The sequence below is a fragment of the Pleuronectes platessa genome, chromosome 1 (genome assembly GCF_947347685.1).
Source record: "Pleuronectes platessa chromosome 1, fPlePla1.1, whole genome shotgun sequence".
NCBI classification, from domain to species: Eukaryota; Metazoa; Chordata; class Actinopteri; order Pleuronectiformes; family Pleuronectidae; genus Pleuronectes; species Pleuronectes platessa.
Window position 1 is genome coordinate 25,497,456 of NC_070626.1, and position 11,503 is coordinate 25,508,958.

Consider the following 11,503-nt stretch of genomic DNA (forward strand, 5'->3'; position numbering starts at 1 on the left):
AATTAAAGTGTACATTTTTCCAAATGTGATTGGTTTCTTCTTATGTTTAGGAATAGCTTCAATAAACCTTCCCATAGAGATAAGTATATAGGTTATCATACCCCTTGAAATTAAAATTAAAAACAAAAAATCTCCAGGAAATACAACAAAAATAGATCACGTATAGTTTGAAGATCTTGAATCTTGAATCTTGAATAGTATCTCTAAATCTAAAGTTAAGGCAATTTTTAATATTACAGTGATTTTATCTGTTTTGCTGTGAAGCACATTCTACCTCTGTATGAAATGTATGGCACAAATAAAACTGATGTTGATTAAATGGTATTATAATTATCCATTGTGTAGAGTAACTATGAAACACGCAGACAAGTGAACTATGTGTTTATTTGTCAAGCCACTGACTGAAAGGCGCTGCACAGACACTCTCTGTAAACACCACAGCAGTTTTTCAAACAAAAACACAAAAATATAAGTATCGTCAAGTAGTTTGAATCCCATCCACAGTTCTCTTTTCTTTAACCTGACATTCAGATGATGGACACTCTGCTGACACCTGAGTATTTGTCATGTCTCCAATACTGCCCACTCATTGAGCCCATAGGTCGCAGTTCCCTGTCCAAAAATAGCAACTGCTAGTAACTGCAAAAAAAGAGCAGCACTATGCAAGTTCTTGCAAGTCTTTTATTTAGAAATCCTTGACCTCCCTGGCACTCTCTCTATCCATCACTGACACTCTGGTCAATCACTTTTCTTCTCTGGCGTTGGCCTGAGAAAGAAGTCCGGCCTGGTGCAGCAGCGGTAGCACAGAGCCTGAGGCACCACAGCATACAGGACATTGATCAGCAAAAATAGCATCTGGCCGTCAGCAGGCACTCTGTAGGATAATGGTGTCCGTCTGTGGAGAGACGCTCCAATATGAGAGAACTGAGCCTGTGAAGTAAAGAAAACAAGAGAGAGGAAAATTGGAAAATGACTAAAAGCTTTACAGTTACTATTTTTGCTCTTTTAATGGTCTGGATAAATACTGGTATGGCCCCCAATCCTCAAATAATTTCTAATAACATTTTCTGTCAGTTACAGTTTTCATTAAAAAAAAACTAAAGAAATCACTGAAAAGAGACGCAGAACGTGTCTCATGGCATCCACGGCTGTCGGAGGACCGGCCATCCTATTCATAGCCGAGCTGAACAGCTGACATTCAACTGAAGTTATCTTCTGCCCTGATCCTCTCGGTGAGTGACCTGTCAGCCTGCAGCTCAAACACAATAGCTGCTCTGTGTTGTGGAGATAAGATCGCCACATCGTGCTGCTCCCACCACGCTTCAGTTTCAATCTTTAGATATAAAACCGATAAAATAGTGCTGATTCTGACCCTATATCTGCTCATGGAGAAACTGGTGTTTGACGACATGGAAGAACCTAAACAGAGACCAACCTAAAACCACAAGGAGAACATTTGGGAGCAGCCTAGATTTGCCTGGTCTACCTAAGGAATGATAACTTCATACGGGAAGAGAAAATATTTAGCACTAAAACTTTCTGTACAGAAATCCCTTTACATGGCTTTGAATTATAAAAACCACAACAAGGTCTGGAAAACTGACCCCAGCAATTCTTTCTTCATTCAAAAAAAATAGAAAGTACCTGTGCCACTGCTCCGGAGTGGACGAGAGTCAGATCTGGCATCCACTCACATCCTGGGACCAACAGCCCGTAGAGAGCGATGATGTAGTACGGACCAGAGTACAGCAGGCTCACCAGCATCTGATAAACACGGATAAGGTTCAAAGTTTCAGAGATTTGCGTTTTCAGAATGAATATTTTAACCACTTTACTGTGACTGAGTTACCTGGATTTTAGGATAAGCTGAAGGGTCTTTCAAGTAAGGTTCATACAGTTGAGTGTAGTCTCGACAACATTTGCTGGAGCAGTCCAGAGCAACCTAGAATACAGACATTCTGAAGTATAGAGGCAGTCTATATGTTTTGTGAAGTGGGCAGTTGATCGTCTTGTGTTTTCTCACCAGGCCTCTGAAGACGCAGAAAGCCCCGGCAGGGATGAGGTAGATAATGAAGAGTAAATCCAGAGGTCTGTGGAGTAAACTTTTTCTTTGAGCCTCCTGTAGGTTCTGCACGAAAGAAAGCAGAAAGCTCTCTGTCACATTCAGTCTGGCTGAACATAGGACAAAATCATCACACCTGGAGAAGAACTTGCAGGTTTTGTTCTTAGCAGGATTATGCAATAATCTACAAAAGCGATTTCCATAAAATGTTGTCGAGGGATGAGGCATGACCCACGGAATAATAATAATTAAATTTAGTTGTGGATTTGAATCAGGGGGCCGTTCCAATTATTTCTCTCTTTCTTTAACATTAGGAGACAGTGCAATTTTATTCTTGATATCTCAAAGGGTAATTCATCTTGATGAAAATAAAAAGGAATATATCGGGGACTGTTAAAACTGTGAGTTCGGATCATGACTTACTGTCGTCTGAACGTCCTGGATGGAGGGCTGGCTGAAGACACGCAAACAGGCCCAGACGGACACTGAGATGTACAACATGTGGAGGAGGAACAGAGGACCAACATGGGTCTCGTATTTCCCTGGGAAAGGATAGAGGCAGGTTATGTATAATTGTGTGGAAACACAGATAATAAACAACTAAATGTAATGTCTACAGTGAAATGTGCATCTGTTTCAGTTCTAATCCACAAAAAAGGAAAAGCTTGGACCATTGTTGTATTCTCGGTGTGAGTGTGCAAGGAGTTGCATGGGCTACCATACACGAGCCATGTAAAGCATCCCATTATTTTTAGTCTACTTACCCACAGCATTCCCAAGAATGTAAACAATGGCACGCATGAGAAAAGATCCCACCCAGTAGAGTCCGATGGCTCGGTAGCTGTCCCTGTGCAAACCACGCAACACATTGTCAAAGCCATATGAACACACTATACCTCCTAAGACTTGCAGACAGATAGATTAAGTAATAGATTCTGTAAGCTTTATTTGAAGTATACAAACAAATACAAACAACTTTACAACACATACAAATACTATGGTATGGGCATTAGTATAGTATCAGGGAAACTATGGAGTACATTTTAACATATTTAGTAATGCAGCTGTGGTAAAACTCCCTGTGAACAATGCAGCACACTCACCCCCAAGCAATGGCTGCAATCATGAGCAGATATATGAGATAGTGCACACAGCCGTCCCAATAGGAGATCATGTGCCCATGAGCTGTGTTAATATGTGGATCTGCCTAAAACACGGGGCAGATTTATCAGTGAGAATGTGTAGAGAGACAAACCCACAAACAGGACACACACACACACCTGGCACAATGACTTGCCTCTTTGAGGTAAAACGTCACAAATCCATCAATGATGTTGTCCTGCTCCAGCCCAATGATCAGATTCACCACACTGAGGAATGCATACACAGCGAACACTGCACAGACACATGCATGAACTTTCATTCACTTTGATTGTGGGATAATTTGGAGTAAACACAGTTGCTGACTGAGGCCACATTTATATCAGACATGGACACCATGCAAACATAATGTGTATCACTTCAATAGCTCACAATTTTAAAACCCCTCACACCACAACAAAACTTCTAAACACCATAAATATGCAGCTATTGATTCAAAAGTCCAATAGAACTGATTTCTATCTCATGACTTGGTATAAAAGCAATGTTGCTCTGTACAAATTAAAAATACAACAAGATACATGCACATGGTAATTCATACCATAGAAAAGAGGATCTGTGGGAGCTTTCTTCAGGATCATAAAATGAGCTGACATTGCCAGGATGAAGACTGTGGTACACCCAGCGAAGAAGAAAAGATCAGCACTAAATGCAAAGTCAAAAAAAAAGATAGTTTAAGAGTATTCCTAAATATCTGACAAATGGTTTTCACATGAAAGACTTTAATAAAAAAGCCGGTCTGCTGTCACTCACCTATTGCTGTAAATGAAGGAGTTGAACAAATAGCAGGTGGGGATGGACATCAAGGAGAGGACGAACACCCCCGTCCCTGCAGAAGCACTCATGGCCGAACAGCTTTCAGAGATTTGTGTTATCCGAGAACTTAGAATTGATTAAAAAAAGTTATTTAGAAAAAAAAAAAGGTTTCAAAGAAGCTCGGATGGTGTAAATATAAAAAAAGGTCCACATTATTTTTAGCTGTAGAGTGATAGAGTATGTTCTGAACCACCACTCTGCCTCTACTCTACTCTACAATGCTCTCCCTCTCTATTTCTCTCTTTATCCCCCACTCTCTCTGTCCCTCACCACTTCTCTGTCTCCTACCTACACTCTGCTCTCTCTCTCTCACACACACACATAAATATATCATCCTTATTAGGACATTGCATTGTCTTCCTTTTATTGTGGACATCCTAACCAAAACCTTGTCCCCAGACTCAACAATAACCAATTCAACCCTAAGCACTATTATATCTTACAACTAACGATAGACAGGATCTCCGATATCCAGCTGCTGTTCAGGACCAGGCTTTGGTCACCATTAGGTTTACTGGTACTGACAAGGTCAAAGACTAGACACACACACAAACAGACATACAGGGAGTGACATCTAGATGTCAACTGGAAAATAACAGTTTCTATTTTTTTAATTATCAAAATAAATATGGTGTATTTTAGAAGGTTATGTAGACAATTTGAAGCACGAAACGTATTTATCATTAATAAAATCATAAACCTCACTTTACTATGTATTTGTTGGGAAATGGCACATCACAGCTCAAATGAAAATAAACACAATAAAATAAATTATGGATTGAATTGAAAAATCACTTATTTCCCGTAGTGTTTATCTTTGTTTCTTTTTAATTTGTCAGCTTGTGTGTTTGGTCAATTTCTAACCCAGCAATAAAGATTAATGGAAGGAGGGGAAAAAAACTGTTTTGGCGGAAGCGTGCGTAGCGTCACTTCCGGAGAAACGTAGCTAGCAGGGAGCTGCAGGAACGATGGCGTCCGCGGGAATGGATGCGACGTAAATAAATAACAACACGCACGCTTCTGACGGTGTTTGCTCGGGCACCACTAGCTGTGCATCGTGGAGGGAGAGTCAAGAACCAAACCAACGCAAGGGAGCTGTCATGGCGACCGGGAGCGGGAGCAGCAGCGGCTTGGCGTCTAACCATGACGGGCAGGAGGGAGCGTCCAACTCGGCTCATTCTGGAGCCGCTGCGGGGATCTCCAACATGCCGGCCTCCGGTCCCGCTTCGTCCGCCTCCCCGCCGGGGCTCGGCCTGCACCGGGAGCCCGTGTACAACTGGCAGGCGACCAAGAGCTCCCTGAAGGAGCGCTTCGCATTCCTGTTCAACAACGAGCTGCTCAGCGACGTCAGGTTCATCGTGGGGAAGGGCAGACAGGCCCAGAGGATACCGGCCCACAAGTTCGTCCTGGCCGCCGGCAGTGCCGTGTTCGATGCCATGTTCAACGGAGGCATGGCCACCACCTCGGCGGAGATCGAGCTGCCTGATGTGGAGCCGGCAGCCTTCCTCGCCCTGCTCAGGTGGGACAGGTGGTCACTGCGGGGAACGTGCACGTGAAGCTCCAGTCACATTTGAAGGAGGGTGGGATGTAGCCATTGTTCTGATCACTGGGGATAAACAAACCTGAGCTACATGACTATCGTAACACTGGATCACTGTAATACAATAACCACAAGACCACTAGAGACGCACAGTGTCAGGGTAGCTTTGGTGCAAAATGACTGAGCATGTGTTACTGAATCCCAAGTAGCATACGGATGTTGGCCACTTCAGGCAATGAGGCAGCACCTCAGGTAATTTTGTGGCTCGAACTAAATGGATGTGGGCCTTAAGTGACCCACTTGTTCAATAGCAAAAGCGGCCCAAACATTCCAAAACAAACATGGGGTCCTCACGACGAGGTGCAATCTGGATGTGAACCTTAAGTGGCTCAGGTAGTAAATAGTGACTTTGGCCCAAATAGTACAAAATACGTTGGCATCCTTTGGTTGACATGTGGTCATGCTATGGCTAACTTGTGGCCCAGATCTGGCAAACAGCCTTGAACCACCAAAAGGTCATCATTCCACATGAAGGATGTGCAGAATGTGGGCCCAAAGAAATTTGAAGTGTCTGATGATTAGAATGAGTCATAACTTCACCAAGGCCCAACATTCCCATTAAATTGAATAAAGCTGCAGCTATTGCCACACCTGATTTTATCCAGTATCAAAAAAAAGCTTAACAATAAATCACAATGTTAAAGAATGTGATGAAAATCTGTGGATCTGCACCAAAATGTCGAGGCTTCTTTCCTGACCCTCACCGCCTCCTTTCATGAAGTTTCTTCAAAACTTGTCCAGTAGTTTTTTTGTAATCTTGCTGACAAATAACAAACAAATCAATCCCAAGATAAGAATGCAATAGTTACACCTTACCATCTATTCATTACAGATCAGCTGTATTTCAACATCAGCTACATATGTTCGATTAATTTCCCATGAAATCCACTGACAGCCTCAAATGTGGTGGCCTGAGATTTCTGATTTAATACTGCAGATACAAAAACAAACATTTGTCTCATCTGCACAGGTTCTTGTATTCTGACGAGGTCCACATCGGTCCCGAGACTGTGATGACGACTCTGTATACGGCTAAGAAGTACGCGGTGCCTGCGCTGGAGGGTCACTGCGTGGAGTTCCTCACCAAGCACCTCAGAGCCGACAATGCGTTCATGCTCCTCACTCAGGTCATTGTCCCATATTCATACTTGACATTGGCATTAAACAGCAAATGTGACTTTAAACAATATTCCCAGTAGTTCTCCTTTGGTAAATACAGTATAAAGTAAATTACCAGAATTGATTAATGGATATTTGAGCTACTTTTAGACCTGCGTTGAAGTCTGCACATTTTCCTGAAAGGTTCCACAGAGGCTTTATGTAAGATTGCAAATGCCTGAGTCAGTTGTCCTGGACATTTTCTGGAACCTTTGCTGGCAGTCCCTGAGTGAAATGTCCAGAAAATGTCAGAGTGAGCATATCAGAGAATAAGCCAGTGCGCGTGTTGATGAAATTTATAACAAAAAAAGAATACAAATATCTGAGGATGAAAATGAGATGTCACACATGTAGAAAATGCTGAAGACGGCAACTTAACAAGAAGACAACACGATTTATGAGCTTTAGGGAATACAGGAAAATGTCTTGACCAAAACCTTTCATGAGTTGAAAACAGTTTTAGTGAGTGTGGCTTCTTTTGTACTCTCGTTACAGGCAAGGTTATTTGATGAGCCCCAACTTGCCAGTCTCTGCCTGGACACCATAGACAAAAGCACTGCAGATGCAATAAACGCTGAGGGCTTCACAGACATTGACCTTGGTACGTGAGTCTCACTCACATATTATTACCTTTTCCGCAGCCTGACGCGGATGTGAGATGATGAATATCCTTTGTGTTTGTGTGTGTAGACACCTTATGTGCGGTACTAGAAAGAGACACTCTCAGCATCAGGGAGAACCGTCTGTTCGGGGCGGTGGTACGCTGGGCAGAGGCTGAGTGCTACAGGCAGCAGCTTCCCCCGACCTCGGAGAACAAGCAGAAGGTTCTGGGGAAAGCCCTCCCTCTCATCCGCTTTCCGCTCATGACTGTTGAGGAGTTTGCTGCAGGTAAGCCAAAAAATAAACCAGTGGTCTCAGACTTTAAGACCCCACTGTGTGCGTTTCTTATACTGCAATGTTTTTTTGTTTTTTTTAAACACTGCACACACCATTGTAGCCATTAATAAACATATTCGTCATGTTCCTTTTGTGTCCATACAACTCAAACCACAGAAACCAGTTTGATATTCTTTCTTGTGCAACAGGGCCTGCCCAGTCTGGAATATTGTTCGATCGGGAGGTGGTAAATCTGTTTTTACACTTTACAGTAAACCCCAAACCACGGGTCGACTACATTGACAGGCCTCGCTGCTGCCTCAGGGGGGAGGAGTGCAGCATTAATAGATTCCAGCAGGTTGAGAGTCGATGGGGGTACAGTGGTACCAGCGACAGAATCAGGTGATATGACATAAACATCCCCGGTTAGTTATCAATCGGAGTAAATTGATTGTGTTTGCTAATTTCCTCTCTCTTGTTTGTCTCTCTCTAAAGATTCAACGTTAACAGAAGAATATCCATAGTGGGTTTTGGCTTGTATGGGTCAATACATGGACCCACTGACTACCAGGTCAACATACAGGTAACTTAATACTGTTCAAATGTGATGAATAAAAAAATTGCATAGTTTATATCATCCATGTGTTTATGGTGAGGATTAAATAAGCCAGCGCTTCCCATTTATTACCCAGACTGTGGTGCAAATCAAACTCGACTTTGTTCGGCCACATTTTCATAAGGAACCAAATCCTTTTTATATTTCTCATAGTAACATGAGAGATCTCTAACTTGGTGTTTTGCTCTGTAGCTGGACTCTATCTCTGTGTGCAGCACTATTTGCAGCACAGATGTCTATTTCCCATAAAGTTGTTACCGTCCACGCAGACGAAGTTTCAGCTGCACCCACTATAACTGTTTAAAATCAGGTATTAAAAGGCTTCTAAATGGGCCTTCCTAAATATATATTTTTATAATACCTGATTTTAACCAATAACAAAGTGTTATCTTTCTTATTTTGATTTGGTCTTGTTATGTTCATATTGTATGTATTATTCTTATTATTTTAATTGTAATCATTATAATCTAGTTTTCAAAACTTTTAACATTGCTCTGTGCAAATAGCTGGTTTAATTCAACCAACAATTAAAACGGACATAGTGGAATATAGAGTGAATGGTAAGAGGTGGATTTTCTTCCTTAATGTCTTTTCTTCCATCCAGTAAAGACTTAATCTTGTTCTTCAGATCATAGAGAGCGACAAACGCATCACACTGGGCCAGAACGACACTGGCTTCAGCTGTGACGGCACAGCGAGCACATTCAGAGTGATGTTCAAAGAACCGGTGGAAATCCTTCCCAATGTCAGCTACACTGCATGTGCCACCTTAAAGGTCAGTCTGAATTTGCTCCATTTCAAAAATAGGACGAATAAACACGACCATAAATAGGACTAACCCAGGGCCTGTTTTTTTTAATTCCTCTCCTCAGGGCTCAGATTCACATTATGGCACAAAGGGGATGAAGAAAGTCACCCAGGAATTAGCCACAGGGACAAAGACGACGTTTTTGTTTTTTAGCTCACCTGGAAATAACAACGGTACGTCGGTGGAGGACGGGCAGATACCAGAGATCATCTACTACACCTAGACTTAACACGGTGTCATGCAGGTACACTGAACTCAGACTGCTGGAAAAACTTGGCTTGCTGGATATACAAACGTACGTAGTGCCTCACGATCCCTTGGAATCAAGAATGTGTGTGTTTGAGTGCGTGTCGATGCTGTACGTGTGTATCTGTCTATAGAATAGACGTGTACAGACGCGATCAGGAATGTGGAGACGGTCACAGTTGTGGTGAAAATCACGGCATGGAAACACTAAATGACCGGTGTCATCCTTTTTTATATGATCTAAATACTCTTGTCCAGTGTGAGTGTTACTATCAGTCAGCTGACGAATGAAACTACAGAGACAGCTTCCATGTGTTGGTTGATGCCATTTCACTTTATTTGGTCAGTTTTATTCTGATGCATTTATTGCAAGTGTAAAATTAGCAATTTTTTTAATTGTGCACTCGTCATTTATTAAGCTGGTATCCTCAAGAACTTTGTTTTTGCACTGTGTTCAGGATCCATGTGTGTTGTGTAACTTTGCCAGTGGTACATGCTGTAATTTCTGACTTCATGTTCGCTTAGCACTTAATTAAAATGTACAAAAATGTTTTTTTTGTCAATAAAATGTGGTCAGACCAAAGTAGGATTGTTTAATAAATTCCAGATGAAGATGGTGTTGGTTATATTTTGTATGTATACCATACTGCTGCTAGTTTATATTATTCCTATTCCTGTCACTAGGTGGTGCCAGATACTGTCTATTGCTATACAACAAACTCTGAAAGCCAGTGGCTCCCAGCATGGAGGTTAAGCAAAGAATCAACAGCAAAAATTAAGTGGAAAATATCCCTTTTTTTTTATCACATTAGTGTAGATTTATCATTCATCTTTTCCTTAATTAAAAGTCACAATATCATAGTGGGTGTGTATATATTTAAGTTAAAGTGCCCCAGTAAATAAAATGCATATAAACTTAAATCCATATGATCAGAGCTGCAAAGAGTACCAAAAAGTACAAAGATATATGATAACTATTAAAGAGGAAAGCAATACAAGACGTAAAATATTCTCTTTAAATACATATGTGTATCATATATCATCAAATTATTTCTCACAGAAATTGTCTTATGCTTTGGATGAATAAATTAAGCTGTAAGGTCACAAGTGGTATTAGCTGTCAAAATATTTAGTGGATGAAAAAGTTTGACATTTATTAATATAAATATAAAAATTATAAAGAACCTACTCCTGAAGATTTAACTTGAAGTTAATCTTAGAGGAAACAGAGCCAAACAGTTGATATAGCTGTTGATTGTATTCATTTTGGTGTTGCAGTGTTTAAAATCTATGAGCAGGTATTGAAGGGAAACAGACATTTTGTTTTATCAGAAGGCTGCGGCTGGAGGTTGAGAGTTTCAAATTCTATAAAATTCCAAGAAAACGAGTCAGCGTTGTCGTTTCAGCTTCTGTGTGTCTTCCTCAATCCTTCTATAAATCGCAACAGTCCCAGATTAGTTCTTGTCGGATGAGGTGTGTTTCTTATTTTGCCAGTGGAAAAGAAAACGAAGCTGAAGGCTGCAGCACCGAGATGAAGAGCTCTTCAACTGCACAATTGGCACATTCACATGAGACAGGCAGTGGCAACAAGGCCACTCTCTCTGGCTGTGAGTGGGCTCTGACAGGAGAGGCTGTCAGGTGAGTCACTTGGAGAGCTGGCTGCCCACTAACACAGCCTCTAGAAGAGAAACATGTTCAGAATCACTGGTTTTTAACAAACCACCAGAATCGAATTGCTGAAGAAGCAGGAGGACAAATACTGAGAGACCTCTGCCCTCACCTGGGACACGTAAAAAATAATTCAAGGTCTTAAGAGAAAGTAAAAGCAAACCCAGTGAAAGCTCCTTCTATTTAGGGGATGGTGGAGAGAAGTGTAGGCTTTATTGTTATATAACAAAATATACATGTGTAACTATTCATATACAGAATATATTTACCTACATATACACTTTAAAAAAGTGAATCACCAGAATAAACAAAACAAATGTACAGTCTGATTAGATATGAAACAACCGTCTCATACGTGTTTATTATGCTATTTATGAGCTGTTTCTGAAAATGTGCTCAAGCTCTCATCTTGTAATTTGTCAGTGACTAATCTCTACTGGTACAATCATTTAAAATATTTGTGCACTCAGAGAGGGAGAGAGAGCAGGGGCG

General features: G+C 41.3%; 2 protein-coding genes across 3 annotated transcripts; one reads left to right on the forward strand and one right to left on the reverse strand.

Annotated features, from left to right (window-relative positions):
• Positions 1-738: 738 nt before the first annotated feature.
• Positions 739-4,088, reverse strand: LOC128440796 (transmembrane 6 superfamily member 1). Its single transcript, XM_053423639.1, has 10 exons — positions 3,977-4,088; positions 3,765-3,868; positions 3,356-3,457; positions 3,166-3,265; positions 2,827-2,909; positions 2,486-2,604; positions 2,024-2,128; positions 1,850-1,942; positions 1,645-1,764; positions 739-930 (listed from the first exon to the last, which is right to left on the reverse strand). The coding sequence occupies exons 1-10, from the start codon at positions 4,066-4,068 to the stop codon at positions 739-741; spliced, it is 1,110 nt and encodes a 369-aa protein (XP_053279614.1). The 5' UTR covers positions 4,069-4,088.
• Positions 4,089-4,984: 896 nt separating this feature from the next.
• LOC128436634 (BTB/POZ domain-containing protein 1) lies at positions 4,985-9,960 on the forward strand. 2 transcript variants are annotated; one of them, XM_053418429.1, is made up of 8 exons: positions 4,985-5,558; positions 6,610-6,766; positions 7,293-7,398; positions 7,488-7,685; positions 7,883-8,075; positions 8,169-8,256; positions 8,918-9,064; positions 9,162-9,960. In XM_053418429.1, exons 1-8 carry the CDS (start codon positions 5,140-5,142, stop codon positions 9,318-9,320), a joined length of 1,467 nt encoding a protein of 488 aa, XP_053274404.1. In that variant the 5' UTR covers positions 4,985-5,139; the 3' UTR covers positions 9,321-9,960. The 2 variants fall into 2 exon arrangements, with proteins under 2 accessions (XP_053274404.1, XP_053274412.1); XM_053418437.1 differs by having other exon boundaries at positions 7,946-8,075.
• Positions 9,961-11,503: the final 1,543 nt, after the last annotated feature.

Coding starts and splice junctions, on each gene's coding strand:
- LOC128440796 (XM_053423639.1), bottom strand. CDS start 4,068: ATGAGTGCTTCTGCAGGGACGGGGGTGTTCGTCCTCTCCTTGATGTCC. Junction 3,869..3,976: donor TCCTTCATTTACAGCAATAG/GTGAGTGACAGC, acceptor CTTTGCATTTAG/TGCTGATCTTTTCTTCTTCG. Junction 3,266..3,355: donor GTTTTACCTCAAAGAGGCAA/GTCATTGTGCCA, acceptor TGTTTTAGGCAG/ATCCACATATTAACACAGCT.
- LOC128436634 (XM_053418429.1), top strand. CDS start 5,140: ATGGCGACCGGGAGCGGGAGCAGCAGCGGCTTGGCGTCTAACCATGAC. Junction 6,767..7,292: donor CGTTCATGCTCCTCACTCAG/GTCATTGTCCCA, acceptor CTCTCGTTACAG/GCAAGGTTATTTGATGAGCC. Junction 9,065..9,161: donor CTGCATGTGCCACCTTAAAG/GTCAGTCTGAAT, acceptor TCCTCTCCTCAG/GGCTCAGATTCACATTATGG.